Source organism: Nothoprocta perdicaria, unplaced genomic scaffold, assembly GCF_003342845.1.
Source record: "Nothoprocta perdicaria isolate Ctin4 unplaced genomic scaffold, notPer1 scaffold_18, whole genome shotgun sequence".
NCBI classification, from domain to species: Eukaryota; Metazoa; Chordata; class Aves; order Tinamiformes; family Tinamidae; genus Nothoprocta; species Nothoprocta perdicaria.
Genome location: NW_020454982.1, coordinates 1,022,856 through 1,050,704, shown reverse-complemented (window position 1 = coordinate 1,050,704; position 27,849 = coordinate 1,022,856). Strand labels below are relative to the sequence as shown.

Sequence of the window (27,849 nt, the reverse complement as noted above, 5' to 3'; positions counted from 1 at the left end):
ACAATCATGCTATTGCTCCAAACACTTTCTATTGTTTAATGCATCTTTCCATACACTGGTTGTGAAATTTGCCCTTATTTCTATACAGAGAAATACATTAATCCAAGGGCACAGTCCGACTTAAGAGGAATAATCAGAACTCCAGTGCTCTTTCAAGCACCCCACGTGCTTCCTATGTGGTTCAACTTTGATTTAGTTTTAGGTACATTGCTTGTTGGGTCCCTTTATGGTTGGAAGAAGCAACTTTCTCCGCAAGTTTCAAAAAGTTAAACTTTTTGCCCTATTTTCTTCCCTAAGTTTTTTTTTAAAATCATATTTGCAGTTTGGATAACAGGTATTATTAAAATATTTACCATCTTCTCAGACTACAGCATAAAATTAAGCCTGAAAAAACTCAACCATGTATATATAGCTGAATTTCAAGTGTTAAGATCATCTGCTATCTCATACCTACTGTATTCACCTTTTCTATAATCAAACAGTAAATAATGTCTCTGCATACTAATAAATCCTTAACTTAGATTTTTAGAAAGTATATACTGTACAATACTAAAGTTATCTTTGGTCCCCAAAATAAGGAAATTACAAATCTACATTTCTTTTTTTGTGTACAAAGTATATCAGATAGGTTTTTTTAAGTTTGATATTTTTTGAATTCTACCCTGAAAGCTGTGCTGAGCTCAAGTCATTATGTAAGTAATAAATAACAGTACACTGTTCTCAGCTGAAGACAACTAGATCCGCTGTGTAAAAGCACTTGAGGTCACACAGATGCCCTACACTAGGTGATGCAGTGTTGTACAGTATTAGAAGTGTAACTGTGTTTCATTCATACCCACCCAGAGGCATTTGTCATTCAAGCAAAAAAGGCAAAAGCTTTTCATAATCTTGCTTCAGAAAAAGCCCTGCAAAGTTCTCCTCTTTTTTTTTTTTTTTTTTTTTTAAAGCAAGGAAAGGTAGAAGCCATTGTGAGATACCAAGCTCAGGAACTTAGAGATGCAGGAGACCCTCCCAAAGCCGCGCGCGCTGACGGGGCCGGGGCAGCCGAGAGGGGCGCACGGCCAGGCCCGGGTCCTCGCTTCTGTGCCTGGGCTTCAGGGGAGAATTTCACTCTAAAAGCTTCGATCTTCTGCAGGACAATATTCTGAATTTGAGCAGGCCTGGGTTTGTTTTTATCCTGTTTGCACAGCCTACCTTAATATCAAATTGATTTCCCGTCTAGATCTGTGTTTCTTCTAAAAGAGTTATGGTTTATACTTTTTTTTTTTTTTTTTTTAAACAATAGTGTCTAAAGACTCCCCTTGTAAAACCTGTCTCCCTGCTAGGCACAGAGTGTTGAAAACCAGCAGGATATTGGCTATTAACTTCATTATTTAATGCTATCCTGAACATCGAATGCTTTGCTTTTCACAGAGACATCCAGCAGTCCCACCTGAAACACCTCCCTGATAAAAAGAGCTATGTTTTAAATCCAGCAACAGAGGTCAGCTTGAATAGCTTGTTATTTTAAAATCAGTGTTCCCTTTGGCATCAGCTTTCAATGAAACAAAATAAGTTACCAGATATAACAACTGGAAAATCATTACTGGGTTAAAAGAACAAACATTCTTTAAACTCATTAGTAAGTTCTCTGTACTTTTAGACTTGGCCACTGTGGTGTAATGTAAACAACAACAACTGCGCAATGAAGGTATATCAGTTATGTGGTTTTCACATATCAGAATAATTCTCTGTTGCTTGATTTAAATATTGCAGCATAAAGTTGAAAACCAGTACCCTCCATTAGAATAATTAAAATAACTCCAAGCATTTGTACTGTTCTTTCATTTCATCATACTGCTTTACAAACCTGGATGCTATATTTAGAAGTGACCTATCTGACATCTATTGCCCTTTGTTTGCAACATTCCCACTAGGCACATCCATCCAGGCTGGGTACCGCTCCGTGAGAGCATCGCACACCAGAAGGGCACAGGCCACGTGCGGGATAAATTCAGGCATAGGTGGCAAGTCAGGGATACAATTACAGTGACTTCCAAGATGCCATGAGCTTACAAGAGGTGGCAATTCAGCTCTGGGCATCATCTTTCCAGACATTTTCTTCATGCAATGTGCAGGCACATAAATGGCAAATGAACGATTACATACATAAAAATACTAATCATAAAACAAGAAAATAGAGGGACATCTTCAAAATACCACTGTGACACCGTCTAACTGATTATTGAAGAATTCAAGCTTTAAGTTGAGAAAGCATCCTTCTCTTCACTGAAAATGCAGCAAAATGAGAAAACTTCAATTAGGCAAAACCATTTATGAGCAAATCAACACCATCTTTTCTTTCAATTAACTAAACTCATTTTCCAAAGGAATGTTAGAAGAGTATTTTCCCAACACACCCAAATAATTGTTTTGACCTACTACAAACACTTTTAATTTTAGAAAAAATCAGCAACCCCTCAAAAGTATTTTCCTACATGAATCAAAATATCACGACCTTTAAGACATTTTATAAGATACTGTAAATTTTTGCTATTCTTGTTCTCAGAAAGATTGAACTGTCAAACAAGCAAAAAAATATGAAACTCCGACTGGAATGCAAGTGCATCAGAACCCCTTCTTTCTTTCTTGCCATCATCACTGTGCACTTCCACCCTCTTCCTCCTCACCGTCTGCAAGGACTTTTTTTTTCTCTCATTTTGGAACAAATAAAAAAGCCTGTATCCCAACACTGGTAGAAGACAAACTTGTACTGGATGCACTACAGCAGCCATCTGGGAAACACGCTAATCTTAGGCAAATTCAGATCGAGCCAGTATAACCCATGAACTGTGACAATTTCAGAGTAATTCACAGCATAACTACCTTATTGCTACCTCCACCAGCCCCAAAGCGTGACAGTGCCGTCTGTTCCGGCTGGGTAGGGACATGAACCAAGGAACTGCACAAAGTCCTGCAGCTGAGATGGGAACTGCAGGGCCCAGGCTGCGGGGAGCTGCTGGACACAACACACTGCTGACGTTATTGCTATTTGCCCCAACTTACTTTTGGTGAACTTCTTTTTCTGGTATTAACCAAAAATATAGTGCTGGTCTTCATGTTTGTGGTAGATGAAGAAACAGTGGCAGAACACATAGAGCAGAGCTTATACTTGGGAGAGGAAAGAAGAGTACTATGCAGTTATTCCAAAATATTAACATTTTAGATATATATGTATCTATGTATATATATATATAGAACTTGCATTTGAATGACCAACATTTATTCTCTTCATGGCAACAGCTTCTGCCTCAACGCATCTCTGCACATGGGTGGGTCTGGACATTCTTTGTCACAGTCTGATCTTCCTTTTCTTCCTTAAATAAAGGTGGGAGAAAAAGCCCTTGATTCCACAAGGGAAAACTTAAGCACTCCTTTTTCCCCTTGCAGTCCCACTCGATGTCACTGTCATGCATCCAGCCGCTGAATCTCCGGGCGATGATCTACTTCCCTCGATTCTGTCCGAGCCCGTATGTAGTCACTGCTCTGCCGACTGCTCTGTTGTCTGTTCAGTCGCCACTTTTGGATGGCTAAGTATGTGTTCACAGCATACACTGCCATTGCCAAGAAACCAAATATCTGCAAGAAGTAGAAAAAAATGTCAAAGACAATTTTTGAAAACAAGAACAGCAGTAGTTTCATAACGAATCCCTCAGCATTTTAGTTTTCTACTTTATTAGGACTGACAAATTGTTATGGCCAGTAAAAATCTATGTTTTTCTTCTTAAATGAACTAGAGAATCTGGGAACACCAAGATCAATGATCCTAGAAAACAAAGTTCTCTGTCTATGCAGACACTGTCAATTAAACCCTGCAGTGCCAACTTCCAAGGAAGACTCCTTGCAAGTAAAGAACATAGCTCTTTATCCAGCCAAGAGCTCGTTCCCCAGGATGCACGCGAGAATGATGGAGGTCCAGACTACCAAACTATGGGAGGAGTCACTTTGCGGCTCCCTCGGTGCGTTTCTGCACAGCTAGTGGAATTTTCAATTCCCAGGTTTGCAGAAACAGAAGCCTGCCAACTTGAGCACAAAATTAATTTACTTGACCTCATCATTCTAGATTTAAACGTAAAACAAAATACTACTATTGTCTTCTGTCAAAGAAAAGCAAGCTGTAGCGAACAAGAATTCAGCAAGATTATGTGCAAGTGGCTCCTCCATCCAATTTTTAGTCACCTCTCTTTTGCCTGCTAAGTAGGCAGTAATATCCAAGCTAGCTGTAGAGAGGCAAAGGAGACTCATTTCTTAAAGGTTTACACTCCCTTCCTCCCGATTTGGTCTTGCCTCAAAAGCCTTAAGACATACATCTTGAAGGCATCAATATTTTTAAAAATAAAAACTAGTACAGCCAACTAAAACTTTAAGTATCCTGGGCTGGTGAAGCAAACAGAAGTTTTCAATTAACATGATGGAAAAGTTATCCCTAGTTTTAATACAAAATGCAAGTCTCATTTAAAGAGGTTCAAATTCTCTTACCACAGCAGCAATTTCTGCTCCAGTTTTATGGTTTAAAGCAGCGAGTACTACAGAGGCAATGAAAAAGAAGAAAGTGCTGAGTCCAGTGTTGACCAGATCCTATAAAAATAAATTCATTAATATTACTAAAGAATGATTCCTAGCTTGCTTTTAATAGAATTGGTGAAAAAGATTAGAACAAAAGCTATATAAATGTGTATATGTGCATCTTTTGCATGTGCGAGTACACACACACACACACGTGTACACACACACATTTTCCTGTTTTTAAGCATTTATTACCTAAAAGGCAGCAATGACCATTATACAGGCAGGATGTGTGTGTGCACATCAGTATGTGAACTGAAGTCAAATACACATAAGGCTCTCCCGCGAGTTGGGCACGCGGCGCCGCCGTTTCCACAGGGATTCCTGAAGAGCTCTGTTAATGTAAGCAGTGAGGCCGAGCTGCTTCCCAGCGACACCGGAACGCCCACCTGGACGCCCAGCCGACATTCCAGGAGGGAACCCCGTGTCCTCCTCCTCCTCACCACCCCCGGCTCCTGCTCCAACTGCCCAGGTAACATTCACAGATTTCTCTACAAATTATTTGTAAACAAATGTATGTCCTACAGTATTCCTGCGAGTGACAGCTACCCTTACTGTAAAAGATACACAGGTACATACATATCTATTGCACAGATTATTGCATATTTCAAGTAGACATTTTAAAACATACATATACGCATATACAAGACCCCCAAGGGCTTCTAGGATTAGGTAAAATTCTTGCTTTGTTTCAAGCATAGAAAAAAGGCAATAAGTAACATGTAATTAGTTAAATGTGTGCAGCCTATGTCAGTTTTCAGGTAATTGTGCTTGCCATGCCTTATAAAAATAAGGACATTAACATAGTACTGGGGCATAACCAAGAATTCTGAATGGCAGCTATTGGGGAAAAAAAGTAATTCAGTACTACATCATTTGATCACACTTAATCTAAAAGCCTGGAAACTTCGAAATAAAATGAGAAGAAAAGGAGGATTTGTTAGAGATGAGCTGTTTAATGTTATTCTGAGCCTCTTTCACTTTTGTTTTTCCTTTTAAAGTTTGATAAATATTGCTCTGGAGCCTACATTCAGAGATAAGGAACACAAAATAACTTCAAAGAGAGAGAGGTAGAAAATAACATATTCTAATGATAACTGAAATAACGGGTGAGGCCAGGGAGAAAGCAGAGGTGAGGAGGCAGCAGAGAATGACATTTCTGCAAGGATCACAGAAGTGAAGAAGTCCAAAAATGTCTTTTATTTTTCTAGCTATGATTTGAGAACGCTTTAGAACAAGTCAATGTAAAAATTAAAAGTTTTTGGTGTTGTTCCGTTCACAGTGAAAATTATATATTCAAAGCTGACAACTCACCTACAGAGGACTTGATGCTCATGTAAAATGGAGAGATTCCTGAGAAATTTGAGGAACACCCATCCCGTGCTCATCACCACTGCTACCCGTGTACTCAGACCTCATGAATGCAGTAAGACCCAAATTACTTTGGCAAACACTAAGGAAGCCAAAGCTTCCTTAGCTGCAGGTATCTTGGAAACTTCATGCAACTACTGCCATCTTTTCACCTGCCAGCTCCTTAATAAAGGCTGATGCTTTGCAACTCTACTAGAGCTTGCTGGGGCAGAATTTATCTGGTACTTACAGCATGCAGAGGCAGTAAACAAAATTGGAATTTTATTCAGTAATTATCTAATGCAGTTTTAATGATTTTTTTTTTTTTAATTGCAGAGCAAGATGTAATCACAACAGGCACATCACAACTTCTCAAAGCAGCCTCCTCTTCCAGCTTCAGGTCAGCAGCACTGCACATGGCACTAGGGTCTCCACTAAGAGCTCTGCCTCTCAGGTCTCACCAGTCTTTAGCCACTACAGGAAAGTCTTACTACAACCTGTCAAAATACAGCACAATATTGACAGCTGTCAATATACAGCACACCCAACAGCAGTCAACATTTTTACGTAATTTTCTGCAGTAAATCCATGCCACCAGGAACGCTGAAACTGCACGTACTGAGGAGATGGCAGGTGCCCTGGCTGTGCCCTTCAATAAATGAAGGGCTGTTAGTCCAAGCAAAGGCCAGACCTTTAATTTGACTAACTCAATACATGGTCCAGCTAACAGAATGGAGACAGAATCCCGAAAGAAACAGTTCTGAGAAAAACTTAAGAATTACACTAGGTAAGTGCCTCAACATGTGAACTAAGCGGGGAGGGAGGGAAGGGTTGAAGAGCACTTACACATTCCTCGGGACATATGGACACAATAGGTGCACGGAGGAAATCTTACCTTTGTAAGGGACACTGGAATGCTGCGTCCTGTTCCGGTATCCACATTTTTAAAAGTATGTTGAAAAATTAGATAGGGTACAGAAAAGAGCCACAAAGGTTATTTGAAAGACGGAAAAAAATTCTCACAGTATGAATCAAAGAACCTAAACTGCTTTCAATACTAAAAAGATTGAGTTGTGTACACGAAGATCCCAGTGTTCAAATAATCATGAAATATTAACTTTTCTTTATCAGCTAATATTTCATGCCAAACTTAACTTTTCTTTATCAGCTAAGTTTGGCACAGAGAAGCACACGAAAACCAATAGCATAACCAAATCAAGAGCTGAAAGGTTAAGCCAAAAGTTGTTTCAATTTATTTTTAAACTTTAAGGGAGCTGGCCTCTGAGCAAATAATGAAGGATGTGCTGAATATTTCACCTTTTCATTTCTTATTAATTAGATGATCTTTTCTTCCAGACATCAGTTTTGTATTTCCTTAATATTATATTCAGAGAAGCTTAACTGCGTGACATACAATTGTCTATGGCTTAGAGGTGGGATATGTTTATTAGTTCTGCTGACCTCTGACTTGCTGCATCTATCAGCTTGAGGAGCTTGTCTAAGGGAACACTGTGACAGACAGTTGAACCTATCCACAACCTAACACATATAACCATCTATCTACGTCGTAAGTTGACTCAAAGGCTTCTAAGAAGTTTGAGACACTGCAGAATATAAAGCACACAGCTGAAAACAGGCGGCCAGTGCCTGCCATGAATCTATCCAGGACACCGAAGATGTGTCACTGACAAACTTTTTAAGGCAGTTACTGACACTCTATCACATTCTTTATCAAGATCATGAAATTTCTCCTAGCACAAGAATCTAAGAGTTCGAATCTAAAGAGTAAATTTAATCTGCCTTGAGGTTCCAACTGATCAATTTCTGTAGTCTTAGTTCTCATAGTTATGCCAAAATCTTTTAGTGTAATTGTTTCAGATCAACACAATAAGTTTCTAAAAAAACTAAAAGCAGCACAGTTTTTCATATCTACATAAGACTATTTGGAGTATAAAGAACAATGACACTTAATAATGTTGTCATACAGGTACACAGTGATAACATCACAAATTTAACTATTGGTGGTGGGTTTTAGTCCAAAATTGGTACTTCCTATTAGAGTAGAAAGATAAGAAAGGAAAAAACAGTGTGACAGTTTTGGAAGAAGTCAGAACAGAAACAAATGAGAATGAACCACAGCAAGAATTCCAGAGGCAAAGGACACTCCCTAAAATAATGTAGCTTTTTTCCATGTAAGAGAAAATGAATAATTATGACAATAAAAAGAATAAACTAATTGAAAGAAGATGAGCTGCTTCAAATCTGGCCATGATGTAGCTGCAGTTCTTACTATTATAGACAGAGTAAAAACCACATCACACAGATAAAAGAATTTCTGCTGAAATTACAGCAACCTCATGAGACAGCACGATGTGCCACAGCACACTGTACAAAGCTGCCATCCGGAACGGAGAATAAAATCTAGGAGCTGAATCAAATCCACTGGACTGGTGCTGCCCCCTTTAACCCTTCCAAAAGGGTTTTAATGGAAGATTGATTTGTTATCCCTTCCTGGTTATTCCCAAGCCACTGCTGGGGATGTCCACACACTTTCATCCACACCTCTCTCCTCTACCTTTAAGGGACAGTCAGTCAAGCATCTACTGTGCTTTTTTTCCTACATTTTGCAATGAAGGGACTACACGAGTGACCATGTACTATTCAAAAGAGCCGTTACACCATTAGTTAATGAAAACCATGGCATTTAGATGCTTGCTTTGTCACCTCCTTATTAAATCCAAGAGTTTACATATAGAAGGAGCTCAAAACAACTAAATGAGTGCAAAAAGAGTTCACACATTTCAACAGCTTGAATGTGACACTAACGGCCAAAGCCAGTGCTCTGCTGCTGCCCAACTTAGTTTCTACAAACCAGAGAGCTCCAAGTAACATCTCCTGCCCCTTTTGCAAAGGCAGCCTCTAATTTTTCTCCTGCCAACATTTTATTTGCAAGGTTTGGGAAAGTTTCCCTTGTTCCTGCACAAACCTGTCAATCTGAAGTTTAGAAACATACCAGTCAATCCTTGACCAAACCTCTCTGGTCCAACTCCCACAGTTTCACCCTGTAATCATGTTATTAAACAGCGCATGAGTATTTGCACTGGAATTACTAATGAAAATACAGTTTATAAGAAATAGCTCTGAAGTAGAAGGCACCAAACTGACTGCAGGAGCATCAATGCCACGTGTCCAGTGGCGCCACCGCAGCAGCAGCCACCCTGCCGAGGGCCGGGGACACCGGGGACACGGGGCTCACGCGCTGGCCGAGGCGCCGCGCAGCACTCCGGCCTCAGGGGTCTGCACTGCCGCAGACTGGTTCTTGCTGCAGGATCCTGACGGCTACAGAGAACTGGAGCACTGGAAGCGACCGGCAGAAACCTCAGCCGGCTCTCAGAAAGGTCAGCGACAAGCCATAATTTTGAAGAAATGCAAGACATAAAAATAGAAATAAGAATAAAATTGTGAGTTGGAAAATTGGTTCTGTTAGTAGTACTTCTGTAAATGATGAAACGTTGTTCCTGAATGTTTTTGTATTCTATGTTTCAATTTGGTTTTCTGAAGTTCTCCTGTCTATTTCTCTCTCAGTTCCACTTAACTGCTCCCAATACCCATTTTCCAGAGAAGCAGCCCTGCATGCAGACAGGAGCAGCTCTTATCTTCACAGTGCAACAGCCCTTATCAGCAGTAATTATTAACCATGTGGCTTTTCCAGCACTTTAACCTTTTGTTTGCATTCATTAGCCCATAACATATTGCCATTTACATTGTGCTGCATCAAATGCTAGCTATCCACCTACAGCATGCACTCGAAGCACAGAATTCTGACAATATTTATTTTTTTAAAGTATTCTTTTTATCCCTCAGAGGCATTTCTCTTGACAATAATTAAGGTAGGGACCTGCTCAATTAGTCAACAGCTAAGCAAGCAAGCCCAAGAAAACCAACATGTTTTTTCAAAAAATGGAACATCAAGACCACCCTGTGAAGGCCTTCGAACTGCAACTTTGTAATTACACTATTCAGAGCCAGGACCAATAAAACACTTTCTTTTTGTTGGCGCCACAAACTCTTCCCCCAGAACTTCAGTGCCAGCTGCTTGCACAAAAGGTGCTCCATCTCTGCAAGGTTAAGGGAAAGAAATCCTGCAATGATGGAACAACTTTACAGGCAACACAAAGATACAACCACCACAAAAACACACCTGACCCTCCCTGTCACCCTGCAGTCGTGCTCCCCAGGGACAGAGTCTAAGCAGAGCTTAAATGAGTTATTATGCTGCTTATTATTAGTGTCTCCCCTTTGAGGTGGCTCATTAATAACTCTGCATGCTCAGAATCGCATATCCCAAGTATTTCCAGAATTCCAAGGGATGTTTAAAACTCAAAAGGTCAAAAGGTATACTGGAAGATTTAGTTTCTTCCACAGGAACATAGACACTCCATGCATCCTGGATGCAATAACTTACTTTTGTATTGACTCAGCTTTACCTCATCATACAAACCCTCATCTAAGCCTCTCAAAGTCCTGTATTGAGAGCTGCTTTGCCATTGTTCTTTATCCCCCCCAAGTCTTCTCTGTTCTCAGCACTGAAAGGAGAATACTGCAAAATGACTGTGGCTTCACTCCGACGGTAACTCTCAAAGACTGGCAAGGTTGCATGCAAAAATATCAGAACAATTAAGTTACTGCAATCAGCTCTGTTCAGCTGACTACTTTGGCTCTAGTTCTTCCATCCACACTGCTTGCATGCAAAACCTCAAACTTTAATTTTAAGTAATTTGTGATTCAAATAATGAATAAAAAAGAATAATTCAGACAAATAATAATAAACATTCAGTTATTATTTAACTCAGAATAGAAACATTTAAAAGCAGCAGCTTAACTAGTCTGACAGCAACCTACAGTGTAGAATGAGCTACATTCCCCAAAGCCACTTGCAAGTATCCTCGCAGAGTATGCTTCCTTTCAGCCATGAAGCATAAAGGAAATGGAAATTTCCACTGACAGCTTCCCTAGCTTCGCATTTCTGCATAATATTGATAGTGCTACTCAACACAGACAAATGACTGTTCTTTTATCCTACCGTAGCAAATCTGCCCCTTTCCTAAGCGCCCAAGCAAGTTTCCTTTCCAGCCTCCCATCTCCATTTTCTCTGGTGGAATGTGCAGCTCAAGAAACTTTGAAGACGGCTGGCAGGTCTCTAATTAGATCAAAGCAAAGCTCATTTTCCCCAGATGGCTAGAAATATAAAACCCACAAAAAGCTAAATCTGGTCAATTTGCATAGCTGTGTCAGCTGCTAGCATATACTGATTCATTTTCATTTTAGCTGGGGATTGGGACATGAGATCTTTCTGGAATGCTTACGTATATTCAATGTATTGATCAGAGCAGTAAAACACTGTGCTCAAAAAGAACAAAAATGACAAGCAGAAGCAAGAGTAGGTGAAGTCATTAAACTGACTCTCCAGAGATCTAAATTCAGCCAAATCATGGACATCATGCAACATTCAGTGGTTTCCTGCCCGAAATCTTCTTGCCCAAGCCTGCTGTCAATGAAAGCTGGATGTATCCAGCGCTCAGAGTGTAACAGCTCACAGCGCACAGGCAAAACCATCCCGTGTTCTGTGTGGCATTTCAGAGGCACCGCGCTCCCGTGCGCCGCACTGGCGCAGCGCAGCACTCTGGTAAATAAGGACAAGCTTCACCTGCTGTTACCAGCGGCCAGGCTGCTGGGATGCCCGTTAAACAAGATGAGCAATGAAAAGAGAGACTAACTTCTCACTGCAGCTGCTGCTTTTCCACTTGCTGTGAAGATAAATGGTGGGAGTAGAGGCAGAACGGACACGGAATGTGCAAGGAAAGTCAGTCCAATAAATAACGGCACTGCTTCCATGGGTTTTGCTTTGCAAGCCACCTGGATCTCCTCCACCTACACAGCTCCAGTCACACAGCTCTTGGTCCACCTATTAAATTCACCTAGCAAATCCTTCCTCGAGAAGTCCCACAGCTCCAGCGTACAAAGGACTTTCTATTTCCACATTCCATTCTCATTTCAGACAAGTCATTTAGACTTATAAACAAGTTATTGTTAACAATTACAATATTAATTTATTAAAAAAACACACAGTGCCAAGAAAACCTCCAAGACAGGTCTTTAACAGTATCTCCAAGAGTACTTATAAAATTACTATAATAAAACAGAACATGAGGACACATTTATATATATGTATTATACATATAGTGTCAGAATATGTAGATACAAACATCGTCCTTAAAGCCATAAGATTTGTTAGAGTGACTGTATTGATTTTGTGACCTATGTTTATGCAACCGAATCTGAAAGTTTAACTCCTAATAAAGCATGAAAATGGAGACTTGTACAACAGGAATGTGCACTGCCAGCAGTTCTTTTCCTAGAGCTCCTTGTATTTGAGAACATTAAACACTGCCAATCAACGTTTAATAGTTATGTATGTAAGAAATTCAATAAAGTGGAAAGCTTTATTTAAAAATAATAAAAAAATCATCATTGGGTTGTAGTGTAACAAGTTGTATGCAGCACTGTCCCAATATAAAAACAGCTTAAGAAAGAACAGGCCACAGCAAACATTAACTCCTCTTTTCAATTTGATTTACAAGTTTTATAAATGCACTTCCTAACTCTGATGATAGCATCTGCCAAATTAAATGATTACAGACTGTTTTTATCCACTTCATCCACAAACAGCTGGCACCAGCAGTAATTCCCTTCTTACAGAAAGAACCTACCAGGAGACAGTCTGTTTTATTTAATCTTAACATATTTCACTGCTCATTCTGCTTTTAGTATTCAATACAAATTTAAGTAAAACGCACGTTTCATTCAACATAAGCAGAACTCATGCATATTCTTAAATTAGCAGCAGAAAGTAAAGTTCAAAGGCTATATTTAAGAAGCTTTTCAGCCATTTTTATGGAGTGAAGGTTTGTAGGAACTTACAGTAAGGTTCCAGTTGATCTGTGGTATTCTTGTGTGAAGATTCAGACTGAACATAAGGAACAGAACTCCAGTAACCACCAATGCACTGCAGCTCACAAACTCAAAGAAATAAAGGCCTTCGCAAGGGGAGCATTCCATGATGGTCTCTATGCAGATGAATGCAATCAGTGCCAAAACCTAGGAAGAAAAACAAGTGGAAAAAATATAAATAGATTTCCACATTTTGAAAATAGCCACAAGTATTCCTGAAATTTCCATTGGGAACACGATCAGCTTACACTCAGGAATGTGCAATTTTAGTTTATAACAGGGTACTGTCTAAGAGCAAAAAAAAAAGCTAATTAACGCAAGACTTTTTTGGATATCTCCTGTTCAATAAAGACTTTTTTTTAGTAAAATTCTAAGTCTAACTTCAAGAAAAGGCATGAAATCCCTTCAGGACATTAGCTTAATAAACAACAGGGATCCCCAAACGTTTTATTTCATCTTTTTACTCATGATACATCATGTCAAAACTTGAAAACAAAATGCATCTGTCTATAAGACTAACCTCAAGCTCAATTACATAGTACTAATACAGTGTAATTACAAAAGCCATTTAAAAATATTTTAATAAAACTGCTATTTAAAATTCACTTTCAGCTTGAAGTATAAATGAACTAAAAATAACAGGTTCAGGATCTGTATCTGTCCCCAAAAGTGCCTGCCTATCTTCCCACCCCTCCCTCTTTTTGAACCAAAGTGCTTACTTGCAATAAGGAAATGATAAAACTGGTCTTTATACATAAGGCAGCAAAACCAGCGACTAATGTCTGGAAAAAGCACAGCTGTAGTCGTAGAGCTGCAACCAGAGACATCTAATGGGGACAATCACTAATCACCCTGAGCTCAGAAAGACTTGGTGATAAAGCTCAGAGAAAAGCAGCATTCTGCAAGACGGAGTTTAATTTGATAGTCAGGCTATAACAGTAGAACTTGCTACATGTGTCCAATGCATAAAACTAAAATATAATAAATCTATAGCAACGTTAGCTACCATTTGTTCCTGTACAGTAGGAGAGGTATGTAAGCACATTCCCACACTTCAAACACAGCAGCAAAATAAACAGGACACTTTTCTCATTTTCATGCCAGGCCATAACACTGTTTTGCCTTGTTTTCCAAGACAACTGCTTGCCTACCCACTCAACATTTCTCAGAAAGAATTACTGCTCTTGCTTTGCCATAAAATCCTGATGATTTTAGCCAAATCACTTAAATTTGAGGATAAAGAACTTAACGAGAAAGTCTCTTTAAAACTAAAAATCTCCATTGCAGTGTTTTGCACAAATAACACTTAAGTTGGAAAAAAAAAAAAGTTAAATAGTGGCCCCAACAAAAAGCTCCAACGCAAAAAAAATCTGCTAAATTGTTCTCTGCATATTTCAATAGTGTTTTGCACATTCACTCTTTCTTCTAATGCTTTTTTATTACAGTTTATTTAACACTTCTTTAGGAGTGCATGACCTGTGCTAATATTTGCTACTTAACAGAGCAGGCTGTTCTGGTCGTCAAATTCTGAAAGGTAAACGCCTTCAAAAACAAAGAGTAACTTTGGATTTGCCTTTCCCATTGAAAAACTCCAATGAATAAAGAATATTCACTGAAATTAAACATTCAAAAATAGAAAACAAACTCTTTTCTTCTATTCAGTAATGACATTAAAAATAAAAATATTCTGTGCAACCCCCAGCTTCATTTTACATTATTACTTTGTGAGGATGTGAACAGAGGCTTTATAACTGAACAATAGTGCCTCCAACATCGAAAGAAAGTTAACATCTAACAAGTATCTTAATTTTTTTAAGCAGAAACAATGTCAAAGATTAATACTCAGCATTAACTGGCAAGATTTTTATTATACTGAAACATCTAAAAGTTAAGTCTCCAGTGTTCTTGCCACTATTTGTGGATTTATTACAATACTTCTAGCATTCATATTGTTTTAAAATAAGTATTTTTGCAGTAGTCTATAGCAATACTCTAGTACAAGTCCAAACGCCACGACCAGCTCTCAGCTGTGCCACCAACACCAGGCTGGGCGGCGTGGACATCCCGCCCGGCGCTCGCTGCCCTGGGCAGCGCCTCCTCAGCACACGCGGCCGCAGTTCTCCGGCTGCAGAAATCTGCCTTTTTCACACCAGATGCCATTGATCTCCCAGGCCAACACACTCACCTTGACATACAAGGCTCTCAAAAGGCCAAAGTTTCTACAGAAGCAGAGGTGAGTTAGATGTGCACCAAAAAGGCACCCGAGGCTACCGCCAAACACCAGTGAACACGCTCCAGCACCATCACACAGTATTCCAGCGGCCTGCAGCCCACCGACGTGTTCAGGGGGCGACGTGGGAGAAAGATAACCTCAATTGCCCCAATTCCCGACGGGTGACTGGGCCACAAAGGGGACGCTGCCGGCTGGGAGGTGTCTCCGTGCACGACGCTACTGCAGTGCCCAGGGGAGCCGGGCAGCCCGGGCAAGGAGGACGCGGCCCCGGGCACACAGCGTTCAGCTGCATCACACTGCACAGCAAATCAGGCTCCACATCGATGCCTTACCCTTGTGAGAATACAGTTAACCTGCCCCAAAGATCTCCCTTCCTACCAATGCCTTGATAATGCCTTTCTGTTCATTATCTACTATTTATATCTCAATGAACACTACATCTAAAAATAAAATCTGAATTATCACATCAAAAAAAAACCCCTATCCTCCCACAGATATGTCTCATTTTCAACAAGAGGAAAAAAAACAGGCTGCAACAGAAAATATCTGCTCGCTGACACATCAGGACAATCATCCTCCTACACATTTTTAAGTCTGCCAGAAGCATCCTTCCAATTAGCTATAAATAATGTCAATCTTCTAAAAAACAAATAGGTAACTAAAACCCACACTGCACATGGATGCCCTTTCACTTTTTCACTATTGATTTCCTTCTGAAATGAAGCCCATTTTATTCCTGATGGAAAAGTGAACTAGTCTGTGAACACATAAGATTCCCGGAACGAGCACTGAGGCAGCTTCCCAACTGCCCCACTCCATCCACTGGTGTGGTGGGCACGTCCTTTTCCCTGGATTCCCGCTCTCTCCCAGAAGTGACCAGCCACAGCATCTTTGGGCAGAGTCGGTGGAAAAATTTTTCTCTGATGAAATAAAACTGCTCAGTTGATATTCTGCAAAGTGAGAAAAACTAGGGATTTTTCTCTTCCACTCTAACCGATCTTGTCTTTTCAGACTCTTCTTGAGAGATGAGTAGACATGACACGGAAACATCATTTGATGCTCCTAGAGCCGTGAGTCCATGCAGAGGGACTCCAGGCTACCACCCCCATGTTGCCTTGAACGAGCGAGGTGTAGGATCCACGTAAAATCTGAAATCTTGAAGATGACTGAGCCCTCACGCACAGGCTCTGTTCAGCCCCTCACTGGAAGCGAACGAAGCCACCAGGACTTACGGCCACTTAACACTGGTAAGAGCCTCTGCACTGCGGTTCAATGGCCTTCAATGGAAGCACATCAGCCTCGTGCCATCATGTTCCTCATCCCAAGTTTCCTGTACATCTCCCTGGAGAGGAGCCCTTAATGAAGAAATCATCTGCCTTTGGGCTAAGTACTGGGCTTCTATTTACATCATCTTTTGGCAATGCAGGCATTCTAAGACATAAAACACCATTTCAGTAAAATGTGCAAATCGTGGCGTCGCAGGCACCAAACGTGAAAAGGAGCTTTTAGGGGGTTGCTAACGGTGTATTCTTTTTCCTGGGAAAGAAGAAGCATGCTGCATTTTATTTTTGAAAAAAATATCAAACAACTTTAGCACTAAAAATAAAAAAAGATAGTTCTGTAATAAAAACAAAGTAAAAAATGAGTTTTCCTGTTTATCTAAAATGTACCACAGAAAGCCTTATTGTGCGGTTAAATGACATAATTACACATGGTTTCTGAAAAACCACAAAATGGTCAGCATTTTTTCTGCCTGAAAAATACCCACAAAACTTTAGCAAGAATGTCACACTACCAAGGCATTTTTATATCCAGACTGTTTAAATTAATGGTACGGCACAATATGTATGCACAAAGCAGAGAAGAAATAAATTGCTTTTACACCACTTAAAGTATCCGAAGACATTAAACTTTCTTGAATTAAATTTTAGATTTATTGCTCTCATTTACTTGGCCCAGCAGTGCTGACTTAATGTATGAAACCAAGTGGGTCTCATTCCTTGCAAAGCACATGCATTTCCCACATCTAAAACAGCTGGCACAGCTATGAATATTTTGGATCATATGGCTTAAACACAGCCCTGTTTCTCCAGAGGAAACCATCTTTTACCCCAAACAGAAGAATGACTGATTTCCTGCCTGTTCCTTCTCTGTATCCTTAGGACTAAGGAACTATGCTATTAACTCTTGGAATTGGACTGCAAGGAACTTCAATTAAAAAAAAAACCTGTTTGTCTTTTGTTAAAACAAATGAGGAAAATGATGCTTACCGAACAAGCCCAAGTAGTTCAGCATCCTGGATAAACTAAAAGTTTATTCTATTTTTGGTGTGACAATAGAAATGACTGCAATAGTCTAGCCTCAGATCTTCACTGTCCTTCTGGTGCTGTCTGTGAACCTATGATCTTTTACGTTTTCAGTTTCGTAGCTTCATTTTGGACATACCATGGTGAGATTTCTGCCCACTAAATATTGCGAAATTCTTACTAAATCATCTGATCTTGTGCCGCTTCCATCAATTTTCTCTAATCCTTGAAAGTTCAACGACTGCTGACTTCCTTTTCTCAACTTAGGCATAAGACCAACTCTAAATGCAGAACATATTTCCAAGACCAAAAACATTCTGATGGCACATTATGGTCTAGAATTATATCGAAGAACAAGGGAAAGATTCATTTAGTTAAAAGAATGATATCTACTGTGAAACACTGAGTAAAGTGCACCAGAACTTCAACTTATTCAAAAAAAAAAAAAAATTGTGCTGAAATGAGGTGAACAAGAGATGCTCAGCTAGTTAAAATACACATGTAATAGCTTTTCAAGTGAATAAAAAAGACCTGCATAGGTGAAGCAGTAGCTTATTTCCTGCTAAGCAGGTTTCAATACAGCATTTTGTTTAATGCTTAGAAACACCTATATAACAAATACTCCTAACTGCTACAGTATGTAGCAGTTGGAAATGGAAATGTTAATTTCCATTTAAATACTACTAATCAACAGTATTATGGACGGGCTTTTGAAAAACAAGTGCAGCCAGTTCTTATTGTTATTGCTAAGCCAAACAACTCGAGCATTACCAGGCCCAAACACGTCTTCTTACCAGGCCCAAGCGCTACCACCACTCCAGGGTGTCTCCCTTGCCCATGGGATTGTGGCAATTCACACTTAAGACATTTGAATTCACACTTAAGACATTTGAATTCACACTTAAGACATTTGAATTCACACTTAAGACATTTGAATTCACACTTAAGACATTTGAATTCACACAAGTTCCTCTGTTCCCATGCTACAGCTCAGGGCAGACACTGATGACACTGAACGTCAAAGAGGAAAACATCAGCTTATTCTGCATTAGTAACTGGTGACTTCCTTGTTCCTTGAACCATTTGCAATTTAAAGCACTGGGCACACAAGGTCTTGCAGATGCACGATCCTGGACTTGTGCCTTGGGCTGTGGCAGACGGGGCTGTGTCCTCGTCCTCCATCTCCATCCTCTTCTCCCAAGGAGGGAGGTCTCTGCTCGAGTGGCTCTTCATGTCCTGCCCATAACACCTACTGTGGCACCAAGCCCACCGGACAAGACAGCACTAAGAGTCATCGCACCAAGACCAGGCTGCGGGTCCCACAACACCTCCAACACTGGCCCTTGGGATGGCTCTGCTTAGCTCTGCTTTGCACGAGTCTGCAGGCAACACTGCCTCTCGTGTAGTCACCCCCAACCAAAGCACCAACATTTTCCTAACGAACCAAACCCAGTCACCCTGACCAACACGTGCTCTAGTATCCACGCGGATGGATGGATACTAAGCTCAAAAGTCAGTCAGAAACTCTCCTCACTGGCTGGATCGGGAGCCTCGGTGTCACCCATGCCCAAAGGCAGCCCCACGGGACTTGTCTCCATGCAAAACAACCTCGCTCTGTTACAACCCACCAGCTGCTGTAACGCTTCCATGTCCAACTTGGTGAAAGCAGCCTGGAGTGTTCATGAAAAGCATAAACAAGCAGACACATAATACAAGTGGAAATTCTTAAGACGTAAAGCTATTAAGTTTCAAGTCTAATTTTCTCATTACTTGAATAGCATTTGCATAGTGTGCTCTCAGATATCCTATGCATAAATAGGTCAAAAATACCATGTATTTCTTCAGGGCTGCATTAGATCTCGGCTATATTGACTGCTTTGACTCTTCCTTAGGCACTGACAGCTTATGCATTAGGCATGAGAGGGATGAACACAACATTTTCCTGAAAATCCCTACTCAAAAAATGGGGAAAAAACCTATCTAAACAGTTAAGCTAAAAATAAATAAATAGTTTTAGTTGTCATCACTCTTAGTCATTAAGGCAAGGGAAGACATATCTTCGGGTTTAAATTACACATATTTAACAATCTCTCCATTTATGCTTCTAGTAGCCAGAAAAGGAAAGGAGATACAGAGAAAGTCTACTAGTTTGAGAGTTAACATAAATAATATGGGTAATAGAACTGTTAACAGAAACAAGAGGAGACCCGATCTGAAAAAACTCACCAAGGGCCTATTATCAGGCCTTAAAGGACAAAACATCACCTTTTGAAACAAACAGGCTGAAAAATGAGAAAATCAACTGGTCACAGTGTCACAAAGGTTAACTGGCCCTACAAATTCCTTCACAAGAGCACCACATCCAGAATTACTTAATAAACGTTTCCCTCAACCTGATAATATATTAAAAAAATCATACAAGACTAAAGTTCCAAGTCTAAAGCTTAGAATCGGAAAACGTCAAAAGTTTATTTTTCATTAGTGTTACTACTATGGCACCATCTCGCATTCAAAGATGAAACAGCTTTTCCTGAAAATGAACAGTAATTCTTGTATGCTAGTTGTTTTAGTGTCTTAAATACTAGTACAATAGTTTCATTGAAAGTCACTGGTTTTGTTTTAGCATTTATTAGTTTAAGAATCACTATGAAGCAAGCTTAAGGATCAGCTTTTCATAATTCAGTATCTTCTATTTTGATTTCTAATTTACCTAAATTACAAAAATTAGGAAAGAATTAAAGAGAAAGTAATCTGAAAAACAAACAGATTGATACCACTTGGCTGGCAGCCCTCAAACATCACCAGTACATTACTAACCACCCACAAACTAAATGAAATCATACTAATAAAGGTAATTCGGGTTGAAAATTATACTCTTCCACTGCAGGTTTCCAAAATGCAAGAAAAGCTTCTTTTTGAATGAGTTAGAGAACATATGTTTGTCCCAGGGAAGTATCTTATTTTTCCAACCTCCTATTACTTATATTGCACCAAGGGTGCACTATCTGTCCCAGTCCATTTTCAGCATTTGTTATTATTTCAAGCTGTAAAAACCCTCAACTTATCACACCTTTGCTATTAAAATATCTAGGATCATGGAGTCTTATTCCTGTCTTCAGGCTGCATGTGTCAGTTCTGTACAGTACACACATACTTGCTCCCACCTGGAACTCCTAAGTTACTAAGATGATGTTTCTGTGATCATTAAACAAAACACAAAAAGTGTGGGTATTCCTTCACTTGTGAGAACGCTCACTGTAGTTCTTCAAAAAGCAAAAATCAACATTTCTAAGCTGGCTTCACCATCCCATTCTTGGGCATAGCCCAACCCGGGCTGGCACACGGGCTAGTCAAAACAATACTAAAACACAGTACTGTAAATTCTGTGACAAACAGTAGGATAAATTCATTGGTTTTAAAAAGTAAAGGTGTACTCATAACATTTGTTAATGTATTAGCTCTGCACTGCATCATGTTTAACTAGGCTGTTAGGTTATTTTTGAAAGGGAAAGTACCATTTTAAGACTACCAGAATAACTCCGTATCCTTGAAAATTCTGTTTAATCTCAATTACAAGTAAACATCAAACATCTCACAAATACTAAAACAAGAAAGGAATTTTAATGAGAAAACAGTCAAGAACTTAAAGTAGTCCTAAGGAATCCATTAAAGCTTTTTGTTTTTGTTGAAAGGAAATGGTGCAAAATGTCCCTGCAATCCCAATGTTCCCAAGATTGCAATCTCAAGGCCCCCTTAGATGCCATGCCTTAAAAGGCAAAAATAGTCTAGACAAACTGGTAAAACAGAACATTAAAAAAAAAGATGTAGGCCAGAACATTAAAGAGCACTGCCAGCTGCAGTGGGGAATGCATAAAACTTTCAACTTTGTCTTGCTGCTTAAGGTTGTCTTAAAACTATTATACAGTAATATCTCACCCAAAGTAGAAGAGAGCTAGCAAACCTTCAGTGCATAACAGCAAATCCACCTACCTGTGATTTTATAACCAAGGAACAGCTCTGCCTGAAGACTGCAAACATATTTGGCACACTACAACACTATAAAAGGTTGTTAACACCACAAAAGCCTTAAGGCTCTAGCAATAATTTCTCAGTCTTTCAAGTCAGGATCCTTACTGGACTATCACCATGAGCTAGATGTTCTTCCAGAATTACAGGAAAATGGTTTAACTCATTGCAAAGTGTGCTTTTTTTTAACAAAATACTTGGAAGATATCTGTAAGTGATGCCATCATTTAAAATTCATTTAAAATTGGACAATTTCAGTGTTTACTAAAAGGCTTTACCTATATTAGACAAAAATAGCTTCTACCAAGATAGTTAAATGCAATTATTAGCTTCTTTTACAAGAGTAAAAGATCAAGTACCAAATTTGCTTCTTTTCAATATTCAAATGGTAGCATTAATCGCTAGAACGGAAATAATTTAATAAGGCCAACATTGCTTAAGTTTAAGATTCTTAACATTTAACTCTTCCATGAAATTCACAACATCTGTGCTTGGTGCTTGCTTTCTTGTACAAACCTTTCAGTTTTCAAAGTACAGGACCAAAAAAAATGACTAACATGGAAATACCTGTAGTCCATTTATAAAATAACTTGTCAAGTAATTGCCAGAACATCCCAAGAGTACCACTACATGACTGGGAGATTTGCAGTATTTGGGGAAAAAAAAGAAAAAAACATGAATGTTTCCTTTAAATGAAACTTGCAATATCACTGTATCCAATTCCAGATCTAAGCACAGGACATACTTCCACATACCACATGCACTGTTGCTGTGCATTTAAGCTCCTTCCTGTAACAAAGGAGACTACGAAGAACAAGTCTAGTTGACTTGCAAGCTAAACCTTTCATGAACATAAATACAAGAGAAAAAAAATCAAAAAGTGTCTTGCTCAACAACAACATCTGAATATCAAGTTACATACCAAAGAAGTGTATTTGCAGATAATGACAAAGACACTTGCCTGGGTAGGAATTCATCATATTCTTCCACATGCATTAAGTATCAGACTCTAAAATCAGTCAGAACTGTGACATCTGAAATTATAAGCCCCAATTTAGTTTGCATACAACAAAGATTAAAACTCTAGAAGCTGCTCTGCTTACCTGAAGCCCCATTTCAGCCTTTATGCCCTTCTAATAACATGCTGCAGCCTGACAACAAATCTCACCCAGGGTATCTACCAAGCAAGATAATGGTTGAGACCTCCTAAGTGCAGATGCTTTGAGCTGTCCTGCCTTTGCTTTCACCTGCCTGTTATTCTGAGTACAAAAGTACTAAAAACACCTAAATATCCCCTCCATGTACTGGAAACAAATCACTAACAAGCCATCCTAATGTTAAATAACTTTTAGTTTTTAATAATTAAAAATAACTTTGTGCAGCTGTAATTTAGCAAGAATAATCCCTATCATTATAGATCAGCAGCAGTTGTAAAGACATTTATTCATCATCCATTGTGCATATGGTACTTTCTGCATGCAAAAACGTTAGTACAGAACTTTTTGCTGAGGCTTAAGACCAAGGTAATTCCAAAACACAATTTTGAGCATGGGATGATGACTACTAAAAAGCATACAAATTGATTTGAAAAAAGATGCATTAACTGGCATCAATAGTAACTGGTTCCCAAGCTAGTTGGGTTACAAGAAAAAAAAAAAAAAAACACAAATCCTCTTAAATTTCTCAGGCCCTTCTCCTTGCCTCCTTAACTCAAAATACTCATTAAGTCACTAGGAAGGCTCATAAGCATAAGATAAAAGTCTACAGAGAAGATGAGAAAGATTAAGAGGGCAGCATTCCAAAACAGAATTCCAGTAAAGGACGGTTCTCACTGCAGCATCTGCAATTAGCACAATGCATCTAGTTCCATTTCACCAACTTACTATGGCACAAGAAAAATATTACAGAAATTATTGAACTCTCTTCAGAAAGCAGAATTAAAACTATGCACTATCCCAGAGAGAAACTTAAAACTGGAATCTGGAGTTCATAATGACAGTAGGACAACAAGAAACTATATTTAAAATACACTACGAAAGAAACTAAAAATCATCTCTCTGCTGTAGTAAGACAACTTCTTTAGTTGGACACAAAAGCATTAAAAAGAAAACAGTGTCATCTCATCATTCTTCCTTTGGTGGTAAATGTCCACATCAAAGTATCCCACACAACAGATCCAAAGCTTTTAAACAGAAATACTTTGAAAGAGAAACAAGGCTTTCAGGCCCAAGGAAAAGCCAGAGTGCATCTAAACTGGATTTCTAAGTACCTGCATATACATGGTAAGTTTGATCCTTTTAAATGACATTTTCACAGTACTTCTAAGATGGATAACAATTATTTTTGGCTTTCTTGATGAAATCATTAAGACCTTCTGAATAAGAAGCTACCAACTCCACTGGCAGTCAGAGCCCAATGCACACTATGCAAAATCACACGCACTTACAGAGTCAGATTTTGTCACATAAATGTCTATTTCTTGTTTTGAGAATTAGAAGAGAAGAAAACGTGGAAGATCCTGTTGATTACAGGATGACTATCATCTACCAACATGATTGCAGTATGCAACAGGAGAGTGGAATGACCTTGCTGTGCAATAGATAAGACACAACGACATTTAGTGTTCTAACCTCCTCTAGCTAAGTTATTACTGTATTTACATAAAGCCAAACCTCATTACAACTAACATGAAAGAAATCCAAACTTCTTCCTAATCACATTCAGTAGCTAGTAGTTACTTCCATTACTACCAGAGTGCCTGGTTCCCTGCCCTAAGAACCTCCATTCCAAGTGGAATAAGATGACACGGTTGTTCAGACGCAGAGGAGCAACAAGCCACAGGAGACGGAGCGGGGGTTCAGGGGAGCAATGGGGGGACCCAGCTAATCCTCATCTCTGGCATGAGACACCAAGCTGAAAGCATCAGAATGCTCCAATAATTAAATATGAGGTAACTGGACGCATCATATTAGTTTTCAACCTGATTCGAGTTGTTAGCAATTACCTTACGCCTTGAAACAGATGGTACTACTCTTCCTAATATAATTAATAGTAACAATTCCCAACAGCCTTATCATCCACATAGATATGTATTACAGGCTTCTTGACTTTTTAGGTCTTCTTTGCAATAAATTCCAATAGCAGACCAATTTTAGTGGACTTAGTAACTAATTTCTGGAAAAGCACCATAAGCCCCCAGTTTTCCCGTCATTCAGCAGCTCTCCACAAGATCAAACACCTTATATTCAAGAACGGGAACCCAGGAAGGCGCCGTGCAGCAGGCGGCTCCCGCGGCACGGAGGGCGCAGGGCCGGGCTGCCCCATCGCGCAGCCGCTCACAGGCTGCCCGAGCAAAAGCTTCATCTTCAGCAGAAGATAAAGTAGAAGCTTTATCAGCAGCAGCCTCGTGTATTTTTAAGGCAGAATTTTGTCTGTAGGAACAGATAAGTTAGGAAAGTGAGTCTAGTAGGACTGTCCTAACCGCAGACGCCAGTCACCATCCATCACAAGTGCCACCCAGTTCCAAATGGCGCTGGCTTTTCTTGTTCTCTTTATTTCCTCTCCACATGCAGCCTCCCTCGCAAGGCTGTTCTGTAACCTTACTGTTCCAGGTAAACCAACCCCAACTACCATCCATGCCAGAAAAACGAGGTAGGGACAATTTTTCACATCAATTGCCCCAGCTGTTAAAGGTGATATATTTTACCTTAAATAAAGCATGTGTGGAAATCTGGCAGGATCCTGATGGAAAGATCCCACTGGGATCCTGCCTGGTTTTCTCATATCTTACCTGGTGGCCTGACAAAAAGACCACCAGAAGAACAGCTCCAAAACAATCGGGCAAGCAGGCAACCCAGGCATTCAAAAAGGGAGAATCAATTCAATACCAAGTTCTTCTGCATGCATCTATTCTATCACCTTCTCACTATTCTTCAAATTTAATATTAATGACTAACAGCAGACAGTTATATTGCTAAAGTTAGATCTGTGTATTAATAAGAACTCCCAAGGAATTAAAATATATTTTTAAGTCTGAATGCCCATTATCAAATTAACAAAAACCAAAGAACTACTCAACCTTTCATGGGAGCCAAGGTAGAAAGAGTCAAGATGAGATTAAAAAGAGCTGTGCGATACGGCACATGAATCATTAACCTCATACTCCATTTCTACAGAGCACCCTTTAGAGGACACTTTATGGCACAGTCCCTGGCAATATTAATAAGTGCAAATTAGAATTATTCTTTTCATCTACCACTCCCTTTAAATTATTCCATATGCCTAAGCTGTCAGGTGTCACTTCACCTTGTAACAACTCCAGTAACAGTATTTTGAATGAGAAAAGCAACTTTTCAACACAATCAGAGAGCCTACAATTATCTGAGCCTCTATTTTCAGTCATTTTCCCCTCCTTTTCTGTTCTTTCTTCTTTACACACTTCAAAACATATATTTGGAAAAGCCATCAGGTCAACCATGATGCCTGAAAGTTACAGCTCATGCTACACCACTCAGAACTAGCAGAAAGCCCCTAAACTGAAGACTAGAGTAAGTGGCAACATCCGTCTTCAACTGATACTTCTTTCCTGACAATCGTGTACGCATCTTAATACAAATCCAGACGCTTAGCAAGGTATGTGCATGGTAATCTTTCCTGTAACATTCTCTCTTACTGGAATACATTTAGAGACGTTTGATGTTAACCAATATAGTCCTTTTTTGTTCTTTTTTTTTTTGTTGTTTGTAATAAGGAGAGTTTCTCCTCAGTTTTTAAAGAGTTGGAGTACTATACTGTGGACTTTGAAAATCTTACAAAAATACTACAGAAACTAGCACAGAAATACCATATTCAGCATTATAATAACTGCAATAATTACACTTGGCAAACAAGTGAATTTAGCATATGTTGGAATGTGTTCTCTTTTCCACAATTACTCAATTTTTCATCAGCTGCAAAATTCAGTAGTCCACTCAACCAGTCATTACCATGACTCAGATGCAGTGTCATGTGAGTACAAATAAAGTTAAACACCATAAAATAACGCAGCCGTTAAGCACGTCAAGATAGCGCACACACTTCACTACGCAGCTTGTTTTCCTGTTTGTTGCTCTCCCACCGGACTCAGGCTCTCCTGGGTCTACAGGTCACACAGCTATTATTAGAAAGGCACAATGCATTATTCAGCCCAACCGGAGATACTGCCTTGCAGGTACTTATTTACTTCTCCCTAATGCACTCCAAGCAGCGACACATCTGCTCAGCATCCAAGAAAACTCTCATATCTGCAGCCTCCTTTTTTCCCCTTGTCTTTCCTTACAAGGCTTAAAGCTTTCCCAGGTTTTGTGCACCTACCTTTGTAACTGGCTCCAAAGCAATAGGAGTTTATTACTAAAGGACTCACCTAGTCCCGTCCAACAGCTCCTCATTTGAATTACAAGCTTTTAATGCGACTTGCCAAAGTCTATTATTACACTACAGAGAGGAGCAGGCGGAGAAACAGAAACAAAAACCCTCAGGGCAGATTATTTCAGCATATTAGAGAGCACCACCCCAGAATTTCTACCACATAGACAGTTTTTAACAGTTCAAAGACAGGTAGATGGTGCTTAGTGGTGACAGATTCTTTGGCTTCAGTCCTGAAAATACACAATATAAATGCAGCTATTCCTTTTTGCTAGAAGACTACTCACATAACATGTTCCTTGCTGCAACTTGCAGAATTTCAATTCTGTGCTACAACATGGAGAGCAGAACAAAAACAAACGGCACTTCCAAATCCTGGATTTTCCTGGGTGTTCATAGGAGCGATGCTGCAGTCAGCAGACCCCTCCACAACTTGTGCTCTAAAGAGCTAACATCTGCTCCCTGCTGAAAACAGGGTACTTTTAATACATTTCACATGAAATCCACATGTGTAGGCTTTGTCTTCCCTGGCACTGTTTTCAAGGCTGCAGCAATGTATATGAAATATTACAAAGCCTCTCTCGGCGTCGCCCTCCACGCGCGGGGTTCCTTGCACCAGCAGTCGTGGGGCAGGTCAGAGGCTGCCCCCGGGCCCGGGGCAGCCTGTGGTGCAGCAGAACCCGAGCGGGGAGCGGGCGCCCGGGCCAGCCCCGGCCTCGCGCCCGCCAGGTGAGCTGAGCGGGCCCGTCTAAACCCAAGTATTTAAGGAGCCGAGGCAGAATTTCGTTTCGGCGCGCCGTGTTTACGCAGAGCCCGCGGGGGTGTTTCTGTCAGGGCCCGAGGGGCCGCGGCCGGTCCCGCAGCGCGCAGGGGCGCTCCGCGCACGGGGCTCGCGCGGCCGCCGCGGCCCCGCGC

At 40.0% G+C, this 27,849-nt stretch overlaps 1 protein-coding gene across 1 annotated transcript; it reads right to left on the bottom strand.

The window, feature by feature from the left end:
• Nucleotides 1-1,345: 1,345 nt before the first annotated feature.
• CMTM4 (CKLF like MARVEL transmembrane domain containing 4) lies at nt 1,346-22,646 on the bottom strand. The gene is made up of 4 exons (XM_026036489.1): nt 22,635-22,646; nt 12,937-13,113; nt 4,519-4,617; nt 1,346-3,618 (listed from the first exon to the last, which is right to left on the bottom strand). The coding sequence occupies exons 1-4, from the start codon at nt 22,644-22,646 to the stop codon at nt 3,448-3,450; spliced, it is 459 nt and encodes a 152-aa protein (XP_025892274.1). The 3' UTR covers nt 1,346-3,447.
• Nucleotides 22,647-27,849: the final 5,203 nt, after the last annotated feature.